Source organism: Scomber japonicus, chromosome 21 (assembly GCF_027409825.1).
Source record: "Scomber japonicus isolate fScoJap1 chromosome 21, fScoJap1.pri, whole genome shotgun sequence".
NCBI lineage: Eukaryota > Metazoa > Chordata > Actinopteri > Scombriformes > Scombridae > Scomber > Scomber japonicus.
The window spans coordinates 2,057,859-2,075,533 of record NC_070598.1 but is presented as its reverse complement, the minus strand read 5'-3'; the positions used below and the strand labels follow the sequence as shown (position 1 = coordinate 2,075,533).

At 39.9% G+C, this 17,675-nt stretch overlaps 2 protein-coding genes across 2 annotated transcripts; both read right to left on the bottom strand.

The window, feature by feature from the left end:
• Positions 1–4,264: 4,264 nt before the first annotated feature.
• Positions 4,265–7,212, bottom strand: LOC128382773 (NLR family CARD domain-containing protein 3-like). The gene is made up of 3 exons (XM_053342782.1): positions 6,942–7,212; positions 5,172–6,130; positions 4,265–5,114 (listed from the first exon to the last, which is right to left on the bottom strand). Exons 1-3 carry the CDS (start codon positions 7,210–7,212, stop codon positions 4,281–4,283), a joined length of 2,064 nt encoding a protein of 687 aa, XP_053198757.1. The 3' UTR covers positions 4,265–4,280.
• Positions 7,213–10,502: 3,290 nt separating this feature from the next.
• On the bottom strand, positions 10,503–16,974 carry hus1 (HUS1 checkpoint clamp component). Its single transcript, XM_053342141.1, has 8 exons — positions 16,843–16,974; positions 16,467–16,594; positions 16,126–16,302; positions 12,112–12,219; positions 11,927–12,001; positions 11,720–11,819; positions 10,707–10,841; positions 10,503–10,602 (listed from the first exon to the last, which is right to left on the bottom strand). Exons 1-8 carry the CDS (start codon positions 16,892–16,894, stop codon positions 10,520–10,522), a joined length of 858 nt encoding a protein of 285 aa, XP_053198116.1. The 5' UTR covers positions 16,895–16,974; the 3' UTR covers positions 10,503–10,519.
• Positions 16,975–17,675: the final 701 nt, after the last annotated feature.

Below are 17,675 nucleotides of genomic sequence, written 5' to 3'. Positions count from 1 at the left end.
ACTACCACAAAGATCTGTTTCTGCTTGTCAACTGAAAGGAAATGTGTCTGCAAGTCTGCCCTCTTGTGCCAGTAGATGGCATAACTCTACCATAACCCTATTTTTCACAAATTACAGTATTCTGTATATGGATGAAAGCGGTGAAATAATTAAGAAGTGCATACAATTACAAAAGGTATGCAAGTTAAGTGTTTCATATCTGCTTCAACATAGGCTATATGCAGCCATATTGGGTAGCCTAGCTCTCTTTGATTTGTGCTATAGGGATATTGTGAACACCAATATCAAATCCAGTTGATTGATCATTACACAGCCTTTATTTACAATAACTCTAAAAAACATGTTTCATAGCAAATGTGAAGACATTTTCAGGCTTTATGTTCAAAAAAGCATCATTTTGCTTGTGTCCATTTAATATATTGGGCTAAAACTGTAATTATTTTTAATCTGGTCACCAAATGCTTGACATACCAGTTTCTCCTTTTAATTCTGAATCCATACATACCTCATATGTTAAAATTGGATAATCCAATCAAAAGTTATAGCAGTTTACATATTTTGTGGCGCCCCCTAGAGGTCTTTTTTTTATCTGTGTGTTTGACACTCGGACCAAAATTGTTCCATAGACCCTTAACTTCAACTTAGAAGTGAAAACCAAACTTTAACATCAATTTGAAATGACTGAGTCTTAAGCAATCCCACTATTGGCTTCAAGAACATGATTGCATTTGTTTGGTTTTCTAGATCTGTGTGTGTGTGTGTGCGTGCGTGCGTGCGTGCGTGTGTGTGTGTGTGTGTATCTAATCAATTTATAAACATGATTAATTGTTTCTTCTGATCGCATTAACATTAAACATCACATACAAACTAAAATCTTAAAGCGCTAACCTTACATCAAAGTCCAGATATAATCTTTATACATGCAGCCTCAATGTGGAGTTTTTATAATCAACCTCAAAGATTTTCAAATATTCATAGATTTTGTGGATATTAGCTGCATCATTTCACAGGGCTACGACATAAGATTATGTAGTCATTAACAATCTGCTGTCAAGGTGCATGTGGAGGAGGTGGTTGAGTGGAGGAGTCTCAGTGTGTCTGCAGAGAGTGTGTAGAAAGACAGTGCAGCAGCAGAGCAGTCCAGATTTCACTAATGATACTCTGTCAGATCCAGAGGAACACACAGGGTGGTGAACTTGACTTTGTGTCTGACAGTGGAGCTGTTCTCAGATCAGTTCAGACCCCAGCACTGAGAGTCATCTCCACTTCTTGTGATTCCTGTCAGTCACTGCTGGATGAAGCTCTCCTCTCCTCTCTACCTCCAAGTAACATGAGCCAGTCACACCTCACTACACACAAGCTGCTGCTGCTGCTGCTGCTTCAACCTCTCTGGATCATCAGGATACACTTGATCCTCTCTCAACACACTACTGGATGTTCACCTATCACTTCCAGCTGATGAGAGAAGAAGAAAGAACAGAGGAGATAAATCAGTGTTTAGTGAGACTCAGTTCATCAGTAGTCAGTCAGTGATGCACCACATCCAGTATAAAGAGCAGCAGGGACTTCAGTCCTGTTCAGACCAGAAGTGGAACAGCTGTGCAGCGTAGCTTGCTTCCTTTCAGCTCTCATGTTAACACGATGGAGTGAACACACTGAGCTCCAAGCTCACACACCTGCACACACTTTTACTATCTGTACATTTCACTGAAGTACACGGAGGAAATAAAGTGTCATGAACACATCATTACTGCAGAAACACTTTAGTGATACATTTACTGTTGTTACATGTGACCTGCTGTTACATTTAAACCCAGAGTCTATGTGCTGATGAAGATCTTTTCTGTATTTCAAGTATCATGTGACAAATGATAATACTCTTTACTGACCTCAGAGTCTCCAGTCTGCAGTCTGGACTCTCCTTCAGATCAGACAGCTGCTTCACGTCTGAATCTTTCAGACTGTTGTCACTCAGATCCAGCTCTCTCAGATGGGAGGGGTTGACCTTCAGAGCTGAGGCCAGACAAGTACAGCTGATCTCTGACAAACTGCAGTCCCTCAATCTGAATATAGAATAAACATTGTCACTTTAGAAGAAAATGTTCCTGTTTGAAACGTCAACATACCAAAGCAAATTCCTTTTCCAAATTTGAGATGAAATTTGATCTTTCATGTAAATGAACAAAAAGGTTAAATTCATATTCAAATCTAATATTTAGTTATTTAAGTTAAGTTAGTGAATCGGTCAGTGTTGTAATTATATTAACTGTTACATTAAAACTAAGATCTGAATGTTTTAAAGTATGTTTTTAAAGTGTTAACTATGGTTTAAAATTACACATTTAAATGCCATTTAAAAATCTGAACATTTGAATGTTCATAAAAATCATCTTAATGTCCGCAGTTTTGTGTCACCACAACTTTTCCATCAAATTAATTTCAGCACAAAGTTAAAGAAAAAGGTGTCTTACCTCAGAGTCTCCAGTCCACAGCGTGGAATCTTGAGAAAACCACACAGAAGCTTCACCCCTGAATCCTGCAGCTTGTTTTTACACAGGTGTAGCACTCTCAAATGCGAGGGGTTGGACTTCAGAGCTGAGGCCAGGCAATCACAGCAGATCTCTGACAAACTGCAGCAATTCAATCTGAATAAAGACCAAATTATGTGGATCAAAATCCATTATCCAATGTGGCATCATTTTCTCAGAGGAAGCATCAGGCTGACATGACATGACTGAAGATACAAATTACATTTAACTGTTCAGGCAATTTGGAAATTAAAATTTAAACATTTTAGTAATTGGAGAAAAAATCAAAAAGAAAAAACACAGTTATTTAACTGACCTCAGAGTCTCCAGTCTACAGTTTGGACTCTTCAGTCCAGCAGAAAGAATTTTCGCAACTGACTCCTGCATGCTGTTGTAGTCCAGGCCCAGGTCTCTGAGATGGGAGGGGTTGGACTTCATAGCTGAGGCCACAACTTCATAGTGAGTCTCTGAGAGTCTGCAGCTATTAAGTCTGTAATTACAAATTATATTACATTTTAAATATGCTAAAAATCAAACATCATAAATACAAGTATGCATTTTAATGATGTAGCAAATTGATTTAGGGGGCAGTGGGTCTGTAGCTCCGTATATGGCAGGCACTGTAAAATGTAATTTATCAAGTAAAGTTGATTTATTTATATAGAGCCACAAACAACAGAAGTTATCTATGGGCACTTTTCATATACTGAAAAGTCTACACCATATTTTTTTATTTACTGATACCCAACACAGCCTGGGTCTTAGATAGATAGCCTTTATTGTCCCAAGGGGAAATTCTTCCCGTCGGACACGACCAATATACATACACACACCCGCTATACAAACACCACCAAACATTGAGAACATATAAGTACACACACTGCACAAACACCACCAGACATTGAACAGCCGACACATATATCACACTGAGGAGAGCCATCTGCCTCGACCGGTTGGGGTTGAGAGGAGAGAAAGGAAGGACAGAGGAGAGAAGCACAATGAAAATCAACAATGAAGCTAGAAGGTCCGGGACTGGAATCCGTCATCTGGACGTCTACAGGCCCAGATTACCTGTGAGACGAGAAAGCACAGACAACTCCGGGGAAGAAGTTTAGGTTATTGAATGCATTAATAGAACATGAATGTTAATGGATATAGATGGATGGATAGAGAGAGAGAGAGGGAGAAGGAGAGAGGAGCTCAGTGCATCATGGGGGTCCCCCGGCAATCTAAGCTTATGGCAGCATAAGTTAAGAACTCAAAGAGTCCTAACTATAAGCTTTATCAAAAAGGAAAGTTTTAAGCCTACTCTTAAATGTAGGGAGGGTGTCTGCCCCCCGGACCAAATCTGGAAGATGGTTCCACAGGAGAGGGGCCTGATAGCTGAAGGCTCTGCCTCCTGTTCTACTTTTAGAGATACTAGGAACCACAAGTAGCATGCTGGGAGCTCAGTGTTCTAGTAGGTACATAAGGTACTATCAGTTCTTTAAGATATGATGGAGCCTGACCATTGAGAGCTTTGAAGGTGAGGAGGAGGAATTTGAATTCTATTCTGAATTTAGATAGATACTTGGTTTCCCAATCACTCTAAACAGTGTAGAATGCTCCTTGTTACATGTACAAAGAGTATACCATTTCCAGCTCAAACAGGACAGAGGCAACAGGAAGCGTCTAAAACATTTTGGACTGAGCACCTGGACATGAGAGATGTGTGTGTGTGACTGATATATATGTTTATAATTATATCTGGACTTACACAGCCTTTCTGCAGTTCCTAACAGCTGGGATCAGTCTCAGTCGTCCCTCATATGTTGTGTTGTACTTCTTCAGGTCCAACTCATCCAGAACCTCCTCAGACATCTGCAGCATGTAGGCCAGAGCTGAGCAGTGGATCTCAGAGAGTTTCTCCTCTGATTTGTTCTCGGACTTCAGGAACTCTTGGATCTCCTGATGTACTGAGTGGTCATTCATCTCCGTCAGACAGTGGAAGATGTTGATACTTCTGTCAGGAGACACGTAGGTCCTCTTCTCCTTCAGGTTGTTGATGACTCTCTGGATGATTTCTGGACTGTTCTCTGCCTGATCCAGCAGGCCTTCTAAGAGACTCTGGTTGGACTCCAGAGAGAGGCCATGAAGGAAGCGAACAAACAGATCCAGGTGGCCATTTTTACTGTCCAGAGATTTGTCTAAGGCTCCCATCAGGAAGACATCCAGGGATGAGTAACTGTAGTCTTTTCCCAGGAAGTCCTTCAGTACCTCTGTGTTCCTGCTGGTGTAACAGTGGTACATGTAGACTGCAGCCAGAAACTCCTGAACACTCGGATGAACAAAGCTGTAGACTGTTTTCTTGTAGATCATCTTCTCTCTTTTGAAGATCTCTGTACAAACTCCTGAGAAAATGGCATCTGTGACATCAAGACCACACTGGTTCAGGTGTTTTTGGTAGAACATGGTGTTTCCTTTCTGCAGTTGTTCAAATGCCAGCCTCCCCAGCTTCAGAAGAACTTCTCTGTCAGCCTCCGTCAGCTCCTCTGGACTTGTCTCATGTCCTTCATCATACTTGTTCTTCTTCCTCTTTAACTGAACCTCTGGACTCGTCTCATGGCCCTCATCATACTTGTTCTTCTTCCTCTTTGTCTGAACCAGTAGGTAGTGTGAGTACAGGTCAGTCAGGGTCTTGGGCAGCTCTCCTCTCTGGTCTGAAGTCAACATGTCCTCCAGAACTGTAGCAGTGATCCAGCAGAAGACTGGGATTCGACACATGATGTGGAGGCTCCTGGATGTCTTGATGTGTGAGATGGTTCTGCTGGACTGCTCTTCATCACTGAATCTCTTCCTGAAGTACTCCTCCTTCTGGGCGTCAGTGAAGCCTCGTACTTCTGTTAATCTGTCAACAAATGTCAGAGGGATCTGATTGGCTGCTGCTAGCCGGGAAGTTATCCAGATGAGAGCGAAGGGAAGCAGATTACCTTCGATGAGGTTTTTCAGCAGCACGCTGACTGATGACTTCTGTGTGACATCTGTCACAACCTTCCTGTTCTTGAAATCCAGTGAAAGTCTGCTTTCATCCAGGCCGTCAAAGATGAACAGAACTTTACAGACAGCGAGCATCTCTGCTGTGAGCTTCTGTAATGTTGGATGGAATTCATGGATCAGCATGATCAGACTGTACTGCTCATCTTTGATCAGGTTCAGCTCCTTGAACTGAAACAGAATCAGCAGACTGATATCTTGGTTTTCCAAGCCCTCTGCCCAGTCCAGAGTGAACTTCTGCACTGAGAAGGTTTTTCCAACACCAGCGACGCCACTCGTCAGAACAACTTTGATGATGTGTTTTTTTTGGCCAGGTAAGACTTTAAAGATATCGTGACACTTGATTAGAGTGTCTTCGAGGGTCTTCATCTTGAAAGCTGTTTCAAGCTGCCTCACCTCATGTTGGGTATTAACCTCTTCACGCTTTCCCTCTCTGATGTATTGCTCAGTGTAGATGCTGTTAAAGAGGATTTTACTTCCTGTTTCATCAGTTTCGTCAGCCGCTTGTTGATATCTCCTGGTCAGACAGAACTTATGTTCATATGACACCACTTGCTCATTACCAGCTGCTGAAAGAGAGGAAAAATAAAAAATAATAAAATGAATAAAAACAATTATCAGTATGTTTTCATGCACTTTCCTAACCAGGATACTCAGAGAACCCAGGTTACTTTAGTAATCCAGGAACATGTTAACATACACACCAGTAACCGGTTACAGTAAATCTGTGTGTACAGACAACACATCTGAGATCAGATTTCTCCTCTAAAACAAACTTATTCTCACAGCATGTCTTTATTATTTTACCTTACAGTGATAAAAGACGTGTTTTAGTCTTTTTTTCCCCTGTTTTGTTCAGTTTCATCTGAGTCAGAACTTTTCCTGACAACGTGAATGTATCTGAATTCAACAAACATAAAAATGTTTAGTGGTGGAAACAACCTATTATCTAGGGCATACCTTGTGTTAGTTTCTGATTTTGTTTGACTTTAAATACAAGGATGAATCACCCTGTGCAATGATTTCTCTGTTCACTCAGCTACTCCACTTTCCTACAGTTGACAGTCTAAGTTCATGTTATGTGCTTACATGACAGAGGAATTGCCATTATCCAGGAATAATGTTTTCCACAGTTGGACACACAAAATTCAATAACCCAATGACGACCCACCAAATTATCAACCAACCTCCAGGATGTGAGTACAAGTATATCTCAGAGCTGCCAATGTCCATTGACCAGTGGTGGAGATATTGCCAAATTTACTATCTGCATTGGTTTGCGTAGTTATGTTTGTATAGAAAGATATAGACATAGACTGCTTCTCCTCACAGATCTGCTGTCTGGAAGTGATTCTACGTTCGTCTCATTCTGTAACTGACCTTCTGCTCCTGAGCCGATGGTTGGCAACTTCGTCACCAGATCATTCCTGCTGATCTTTTTTAAAACACTCTTTGTGACTTCCACAGCTCCAGCAAATTCATATTTCTGCACCATCAGATCCACCACGTTCCGTCTCTCTGCCTTCTCCAGCTGGCTCTCTTTGATGGGTGTGATGTCACCCACCTTTTCATACTTCAGGGACCACTTGAAGTTCTCAAATTCATTGTCTGTTAAATCGTCCAGAATGTTGAGGAGGTCCATCTCCGCCATCTTGGCTCTCTGGTAAAATCAGAGAACACTGATAAGAACACAGTTGCCTTTACAATCGGTAAGCCAATCTGACTGATTTGACAGAAAGCCACAATTCAGCTGCAGTCATTTAAGTGTCAGAGAAACTCAAGAGTTTTAAATCCATTAAGCCACAAGCATTTATTATTCAAATTTCTTACTTAAATTGGGGGGTTCAATACATCCATCTGCACCCTCATAGAACCAGGCCTCGCCACTGAGGAAGGACATTTACAAACATTTACAATAAAATAAAGAAAGTTGTCATTGTTTATGATAGATGATCTATTAATAAAGAAGCCATTGTCTGATTTCACCTATGGATTTCACATACCACTGTTACTGAAATGTAACCAAGACTATATAACTAATGCTGTAGAAAGTGGACATGTTAGGCTATATCACTACCATCCTGTCACATACCGTTGTGCTAGAATGGCAATCTGTTTAAATGGAAATGGATTATGTCATACTTTTAAACACACCCTAATTCTCTGTTTGAGAAAAAAGGTTGATCATTAACCAGGAAATATCACTGGCTGGAGGGAATCGACATATAACAATGATAGAGGTCTACACCACTGAGTTATTAGATATATCAGGATCTAATATACAATACTTGTTAGCAGATCTATTCATTGTTGGTTTGGCTCTGCACATGAGATTTGTCAACAAAAAGAAAAATACCAACAATATCCAGGCTTATAAGGCCATGTCCACTGTGTGGTGCTATTGCTCAACATCTTAATTAACCTTCGAAGTCTAACACTCCTCATTCAGGCTGTTATGTGCTCATTTCAAGGTTCAAGTTTCATTTTTTACTGTCATTATGTAATAGAGGAATGCACAATGAAATGCAGCTGAGGCAGGCCCCTGCACACACTGTTCATAGAACTCTTCCTCTATACGAACACTCATCTTGTCAGTCCAGTAAATCTGAGATTAGAAAACCAAGATTCAAAAGAAGCAGGTCTGTTCAAGAGTTATACTGAAAAAATATCAAGCAAATACCACACATGAACAAGTTCGTACATACCTGTTTTCTCGCAGTCCTTTTGTATCTACAGAAGTTCATCCTGACTCTTCTTCCCTGTACAATCCTCAGATACCTGGCTCAGACAGTAAAATAATTATAATGTTGTGTTAACACCAGCGTTGGGGAGTAACTAGTTACATGTAATGGTGTTATGTAATTTAATGACAAAATAAATGTAACTGAACTTTCCTTATTTGGAGCACACATGGACTTAAATGGAGTCACAGTAACAATTAAACCCACTTTATTCATCAAATATCTTTATTTTATATTCCAACATCTACATGAACTAATGAATACATTACATACATTTTCACATGAGAGATAAATGTTGCTTTATAAGAAATGATCTCCCTTATAAATCATGTCAGTATCCATGAAAAACAGTTGAACTTAGATTTTGGTGCTTAATGGGAACTAGGGGTGTGTCCAAAAAAAAAAAAAAAATCAATCCATCAATTAATATCGAATTTCTATTTAAAAATTCGATATTGATTAAAAATTCTGTGAATTGATTTTTTGGTCATATCTGTTTGTGACACCTGAGTCATTACACTTGTTTGCCTTTTTTTACTGTCAAGTCAAGTGTATCTTTGCAAAGCAGAGTGTCACTCTGTCTCAGTTGGGATTGAGGTTATAATAAATCCTGGAACTTCAAACTTAGGTGTCATCTTTTAAAACCCACACATACAACAGCACAGCACAAGCAGTGTTTTCCTGACCAGCCTTTTCAGTGTGTTGTTAAACTACAAACCAGCTCACCATATCCTTAACTCATTCAGAGAGAATAGATGGAAGCATGAAATTTAAAATAATAATTATAATTTGAGAGTTTACAACTTTGTCTTGTATTTGAACTGACATGCTTATCCATAATCTTTATGTGCATTTTTTGAAAATCATTGGTTACATGACATCATAATTCAAAATGACATGATTTAAAATGTCACTGGTCTTAAGGGTAAATACACATAGATGTTATCATGCTAGATCCCAGTGTTGGATCAGACTCATGATTTCACTTTACTCTTGAAGAATTTGGTGTCCACACATGATTGCGTGTTAAAAATATTGTCTGACTTACAAAACAGAAACTCTGGGAACATAAAATTGAATCAATATTAACCGAAGCGAATCAAAAATCGAGACCCTGTGAATCGGAATTGAATCGATTCAGGAAATCATTGACAATACCCAGCCCTACTGGGAACATTTACCCTAACAGCTGAAAACATTGGTTAGAAAATTAGAAAAGTCATCAAATGTAATAAGTTATATTACTTTGATGAAGTCATTGAAACAGTTACATTACTTATTACATTTTAAACAGAGTAACAAGTAATCTGTAACATATTACATTTCCAAAATAACCTTCTCAACCCTGGTTAACACTCACCCTGCCTCAGATGTCAGTTTTTCCTCCTTCTCCTCTGTCCATCATCCTGAAATGGAGTCTGAAGTGACTGATTGAAGAGCTCTCTCCCATCTCTCACTCACCTGGATCACCAGGTCAGTGCTGCCCCTCCCCATCAACACTTACATAACTGAAAATATTGAGTGGGCGGATTGAACCAAGGAAGCAGTAAATGGTGACAGGGCAAATAAAGTTTAACCTAGTTTGGTTTGGATGAGGTAATGACCTATAGCGCAGTTCAACAGCTCTCTTCTCTCCTCTTGCACCACAAGTATCAATCAAATCATGTGGTTGTCATATTTTTCATTTAAAATGGTGATTTTGTTTTCCTCCCCCAAGTGATGAGTTTGCATCTACGGTACAAAGTCATTCCAGCAATAACTATTAACTAGGACGATGATTTTTGGTCATGTTCAGGTTATTCTTGGAGGCTTTTAAATGATAAATCTATCTATTGTATTATAGTGAAGCCAAAATAAATAACACCAAACTAAATAAGTGATAAAAAACACTTTTAATACAAAAACACATCATCTGAACTCAATAACAACACGTGTAACTTCTCTCTCTCTTCTCAATTGTCCAAATGTCACTTTCCTCACCTTCCTCCTTGATCAATGTGCATTTACCAACATGTCCTCACTCCTACCAAAGGCCAGTGAGTAAAGTCTTCCTGAGATTCTCCAGCCTCTCAAATGTAGGACACACTTCCAGACGTCATGAGTTTCTCTCAATCTGGGCTTGGAGTGACAGAAGAGTCCTTTGCCATGTGGGGGAAACTCCCAAAACAGACACATTGTCCATTTATATCTTTTTTCCTTTACTTGTCTGCAGAGCGTCTACGCCACCGCAGGGATAAAATACTGCAGCGAAACGTCTTCATGCAGCAGAATCAGGTGGAGGATCCTCTGATGGACGATATCTGAGGAGACATGATGGACCAAATATAGTCAAATCCTTTACTGATGCAACACTAAACTTTAATCTCCATTGAAGCGGAGTGTGTGCAGCTGAGAGACGACTTACTGCACATGGCCTTGCTGGGGTTGACCTGCTGTCCCATGAGGAACTGCTGCAGCTTCCTGATGTCCACTCTGGCCTGGGCCATGTCGTCTGGGTCTCTGCTCTGAGACGGACCGCCGTCCTGGGAGGCGTCATCACCTGAGTGGAGGAGAGGAAGGAGGGAACAGGCAGGGGACATGTGTGAAGCTTCTCTAGCTCTCTAGCAGATGGGAAATAATGATGTTTTCTAGTACATTTAACCTGCTTATCTTCAAATCTTAAGGACAGGATAACGTCATCATCACACAAAGCTATTATTATTGATATATACCCAAAATAATAGCTCAATCATGAAGCAGAAGAAGTGGAAAAAGAAAGAAATGAAGCTCACCATATTTACTATCTGAATATAAGCATTGGTTTCGTAGGAATTTGGGAAAAAAAATTAACATTTCAGCTCATGAAGGAAAAGCGACAGAGGATCACCAAGTAATTACAATTCATCCTGAGGGAGACACGATTGTGTTAACCAAATTTAAAGGCAATCCATCTAATAACTGTTGAAACATTTTACTCTGAGCCAACAATGTTTGAGTCAGATGAGTCATTAGGAAACGTTGTCTGCACATATTGTAGACATTACACAGTATTAGGGAGAACTTTGACCTGCTGAGGGCGCTAAAGGATCATTAAAGTCATTAAAATGTATTCTTCTGGGGAACATGAATGTGTGAACCGAATTTTATGGCAATCAATCTGATAAATATTTTTAAAAACCCCCAGAATATCTCATGTTAGACTCACGCTGCAATCAACTACAGACTGAGGACAATCTCCCTGCTTTCATTGTTCAAACTATGTCTGGTATCATGACACAAACCCCATGGTGACACTAAAGGAAATGTCATCAGGAAGGGAATCTGAATGTCTGCACCCATCCAGTAGTTGTTGAGATATTTCAGTCTGGACTACAGTGATGGATCAACAGACTGAGACTAATGCAGCTAAAAAACAAGCAACAACAACATTGTTTTTACCCCATGGAGGATTTCCCAGGTCTTTGAAGTGAGTGGTGACAGAAACCAGGTCTGTCTCAATCTTCAGGTTCATCTCTCCGTTCAGGTTGGCCTCTATTACCTGAGACAAACACACAAAACAACACGTTTACTCTTGAGTTTCTGCAGGTTCAAAAAAGTTGTGGACCAATTGTAAAGGATAATTCTGGAGGAGGAACGTGGAGCTACCAGGAAGTTGGAGAGGTTCTTCATTCTGTCCACAATGTTCTTCATGGTCTTCAGAGCAGGCAGGTAGATACTGACCTGTGAGGGAAACACAACATCGGTAAATCCACCTTCTCTTCATATTTCAGAGGAATTTAAAAAGCTCCACATGTATAATCTCTCCACAGTTATATGGATGTGTGTCTTACGTCAAAGTCTGGCATGCTTGGTTCTTTGAACTCGTGCCAGAGCCGACGAGGGATAACGTCTACTGGGACGTCATGGGTGACGACACGGCTGATGCTGGACAGGGTTGGCTGGATGGGAGACAGGAGTTATCACTCGGTTCAATTTCTCAGACATTAAACATCTGTTGACATTGCATCTCATGCACGATCCCCATCAGAACTGTCAGGAGATATCCCAACTCCAAACCCTGGATCGCCTACCACATTAAAAACAGCCTGAGGGAAAAGCACAAGGCTTTTCTGGACTGGACTGCTGTCAACTCCCTCAACAGACAAGTAAAGATTGACATCATCAAGGCCAAGCACAAATACAAGGACAGACTGGAACAGGAATTCAGCACCATGAACAACACCTCAACATATCTCCACTCCTCATCTGCTGGATTCACAACTTCCTCACCAACAGACCACAGGCTGTAAGGATAGGCACAGTCACATCATCAACCATCATCACCAATACCGGAGCCCCGCAGGGTTGTGTCTTCAGCCCTTTCAGGGTTTCCAACAGCACTACCAACAGCTAAGGCGGCCACCTAAGCAACACACGCCTGCCGCCTTAACTAACGTCTTCAAAAAATATATATAAATAAATGAATAAATCCAACCAAAGTCTGCAGTGGGCCGGAACCGCTGTGTCCGACTATCTGACTTCGACCCTGAACACACCTGTAGCTCTCTGTACCTCCCGCTAGCATAACACAGACACGCTAACAGTGATATTAAGTTTAAGGAAACAAACACAGACCGCTGGCTAAAACATAAATCTACATCATCTGAGGCAGAACCTGCTCAGAAAGAAACAGCGAAGCCTGAAAAACTAATGCAAACAGCTCCATGTGATGTCAACATTAGCAACGTTAATCCTCAGACAGGTAACTATGACGTTACTATAGTAACAAGTTTCAGGCTAACCGGCTCAGAGTAAATGAACGGCTCCAACTAAACAGCTGATATTAACGGCGCAATGTGTAAAATGCTGCGGTGCTGCGCGTTTTATCAGCTGATGTTACAAAACGTCAATTTTAAGTCACTCAGATGTTTCTCATTCAACAGACCTGAAGAGAGAGAGACAGATTCAACAAAAACATGACGCTAATGCTACTGAAGCTGAATATCACTACTTAACTGTATACTATAGCCTATAACTTGTAATTACTATAAAATAACTAGAGAATAAGTTAACTATATAAATAGACTCAATGGCTTAACCTGTGCAATCTAATGTAATCCAATACAGCAGCTCTGCTATAAATTCTACATTTATGAAGCTTAAATACATTTTTTGACAAGAAGGTGAAAATTCTGCTTTATGTTCATTATTGAGTGATTGTGGTGCATTAGGGTGCATTATATTGAAAAGTGTTCCTAATATTTTGTCCACTCTATTAACATACATGAGGAGGTACACCACCACCACTTGGTATAACCTCAGTAATAAACAAAGTAGAATTATCGCTTTTTTGACAATGTCAACCAAAACTGAAAATATATAAACTTAAAAAAAGCAGAATTTATAGCAGAGCTGTTGTATTGGATTGAATTATATTGTATTGCACGTGTTCCCAATGAAGTTGCAGGTGACTGTAGTTCAGAGAATAAAACTACTAAATAACTAATTACTATAATATAGTTCAGAGAATACCTTAAATTGAAGGAAAGTGACAGAATACAATCTGCGGTAGTAGTAGTAGGCTATCTGAAATTATTACGATAGGTGCAATGTTATTGTCAAGGCTAGTTGCGTTTACCACTTACACATTGCAACATCACTCATCTCTAGGGCTGGGTATTGTCAGTGATTTCCTGAATCGATTCAATTCCAATTCACAGGGTCCCGATCCGATTCAATTTTATGTTCCCAGAGTTTCTGTTTTGTAAGTCAGACAATATTTTTAACACGCAATCATGTGTGGACACCAAATTCTTCAAGAGTAAAGTTAAATCATGAGTCTGATCCAACACTGGGATCTAGCATGATAGCATCTATGTGTATGTACCCTTAAGACCAATGGCATTTTAAATCATGTCATTTTGAATTATGTTGTCATCATGTAACCATAAAGATTATGGATAAGCATGTCAGTTCAAATACAAGACAAAGTTGTAAACTCTCAAATTATAATTATTATTTTGAATTTCATGCTTCCATCTATTCTCTCTGAAAGAAATCGATTCACAGAATTTGAATCGATATCAAATTTTTAAATAGAAAATTGATTTTTTGGACACACCCCTACTCAACCCCCTGCCCCCCATCTCATTGGTCCCCACCACCTTAACTAACACATTTTCTGCGGGAAACTCTGCCTTTTCTCTAAACCCTCTACACGAATGACTGTATCAGCCCCACACCAATCACCACATACTACAATTATTCAGAGGGCACTGCCATTCTAGGTCTGCTCAGTGACAATAACTCAATTACTGCCTACCAACGCTCCATCTCTCACTACACTCAGTGGTGCACCAATAACTCCCTGGAACTGAACGTGGTCAAAACAAAAGAAATGGTCATCCATACCTCATGCACACCCCCATCTGGACTGGTCCCCACCTCCATCCATCACCAAACAGTTGAACAGGTCAGCCACTTCAAATACCTCGGACTCACCATAGACAAACTGTCATTTGATCAACACACCACCAACATTCTCAAAAGGTCCCAACAGAGACTCCATGTCATTTGAAAACTCTGTGCCCTCTCTGTTGCCCCCCCACCCCTGCTGTCACTACTGTACATCAGCATCATCCAACCCATCCTCCTGTACTGCTCACCATGTTTTTACAACATGCTGTCCATCACCAACAGAAACAAACTGACAAAAATAACACATACCGCATCCAAGATTATTAACCATCCCACACCCAACCTCCCCGAGCTCAACCACAGAGCAGTCACACGCCTCGCACAAGCAATAACTAACGACCCGGATCACCCTCTCTACCCTCACTTCACACTGCTGCCGTCTGGTCGCAGATACAGGACTCTGAGATGGAGACAGGCTTCAGCAAGAGCTTGATCCCATCTGCACTCAATAACCTCGCCCAATAACCCCATATGGACCCAGCCCTCCTCACTGTGATACATGTGTGTCGATTGTTCAATGTGTGGTGGTGTTTGTGCAGTGTGTTTAATTATATGTTCTCAATGTTTGATGGTGTTTGTAGAGCGGGTGTGTGTGTACTTATATGTTCGCAATGTTTGATGGTGTTTGTATAGCAGGTGTGTGTATGTATATTGGTTGTGTCTGGTGGGTCTCTGACAGATTGTAAAAAACGAATTTCCCCTTGGGACAACAAAGGCTATCTATCTAGCTAATATTACTCTAACTGTAGTACACAAGTTCCGAAAGCTAATCTTTAACTTAAGTATCAATTAAATGGGTGAGTGATGTTTTTATTGTCTCCGTGAGGTGTAATTTAAATTTAAAGGGTTAAAATGTGAAAATAAACGTATGAATAACTTCACACATTCTTTTTTTGTGGACCCAGCATCAAATTTCTGCTTTTAATCCATTTAGAGAGAATATACTAGAGGATTATGGCAAAAATGTCTAAGTGGTGTAACCATAAAAACTTTGTACCAAATAATTCAACTTGCTTAAAACACTATATTCTCAATAAAACACCATATCAGCTAGTTTGGCATGATCTTACATTGTAACTTTTATATTAAATAAAGCTAATGAAAAAAAATAAACTGATTGTTTGAGGTCATCGAACTACAAGTGCAACTTTGCTGATAATTTTGGTTTTTACTTTATAGTGAACTGAATAACAATGACATATTTTTTATCATTGATGATCCGATTGATTAATCACAAAACAATGAAAAATAGTCCTCACAGTATCTCACATGATTGTTTCTCTTGTATGGTGACAAACACAATGAAACATCTTTCTGATTCCTGCCTGTTTTCACACTGCTGTGGAGTTTTTTTAGGTGTTTTTTTTTTTCTTTTTTTTCAGTCTCACCAGCTCAGCGGCGATGGTGAGGCAGGGGCAGTGCTTTTTGGTCAGTTTGATTTTGACAGCTTTGGCGCTCTGGACCGTCTTCAGGGCTCTGGACAGGTTCTCTGGAGTCACCTCCAAACAGATCTCATTGGCCTCGGAGGACACGCCCTCCATCTGGTACTCATCAAAGAAGTTAGCCTGCAAGGAGATCAGTAAGAAAATACTGATTGATTGATTGATTGGTGTATTCAACAAAGCACAGATAGTTTTATGATTTCACCTATTTTAGTGCTTCCATGTCAACATCTCTCTGCTCTGTGTTTTATTTCTAAACAGGTGAAACATCGAGCCGCTGCTGTTACCTGCGACAGTTCACACCACATGCTGACTCCTCCGTTGGCCACTTTACCAGAAAGTACGAAGTACAGGTTGTCTGGAGTCAGTCGCAGGACGCACATCTTCGTCAGCTTTGAGATGGTGGTGATGACTCCTGGTGAGGACGAGGAAGAGCAAAGTTATCAACAATAATAACAAAGACTTAACTCAAGCCTGTAAAATACAAACACGAACTTTTTTTATTACGCTATTTGGTCCATATAATGTCAGGAGATTTGGAGTCTTGAGCTTGAGAAGTTTAGAGAGAAAAGTCACTATTTGGTGGAGCTGTTAACAACTCATAGACATCTGAAACGTAGAATATAACAGTAAATAAACGTATAAAGAGTTAAAGCGACTTACGTGTGAAATGGTTCAGACAGGCGATATCCACGATCTTCCCTCTAAACTTCATCTTTTTAGTTTAGACAGTAAATATTTCAGTTTCAGCTCTGCTTGTTTGGCGCTTCAGAGCTTTTATTTGGTCCGTCTGTGTTAAAGGTCCGACAGGAACAGCAGCCGACCTCACTGTGTACTGTTAGGCCCATTACCGCCCCCTGCTGGTAGAAACACGGTCATTACAGCGTCCTAAGGTGCATTACCGCCCCCTGCTGGTAGAAACACGGCTATTACAGCGTGCTAAGGTACATTACCGCCCCCTGCTGGTAGAAACACGGCTATTACAGCTTCATAAGGTGCATTAAAGCAAGTGGACAGTAAAAATAGATGAAAGAATAAAGAACAATAAATAAGTACGAAAAACAATAATAATAATATTAGAGTATATAATAAAAACAATAATAATTGTGACATTATTTACATTATTTACAGCACAACAGTAATATTGGTGTTGAGTAGGTAATGTACCAGAGATGATATTAAAGTGAAGAGATAAAAATTGACTCTAAATGGAAAGATCTTGTAAAATAAATATATAAAATGGAAAAGAAAACTATGAGAATCAGAAATCAAGTTCATATCTTTGAAGAAAGATGGGGGAGATGGATTAGATACACAACAGAATGATTGATGTCACCTTGGTTATGGATATATAAATTGACATTTATTTATACCATTGAACTTATATATCTGATGAACTTATCTAGTAGTACTAGTATAGTGTAATATGTTTTACTTTTGGCCTTTACAGGGGCATAAAAATAAATAGGTGTTTAAAGATGAACAAGATTTACTGG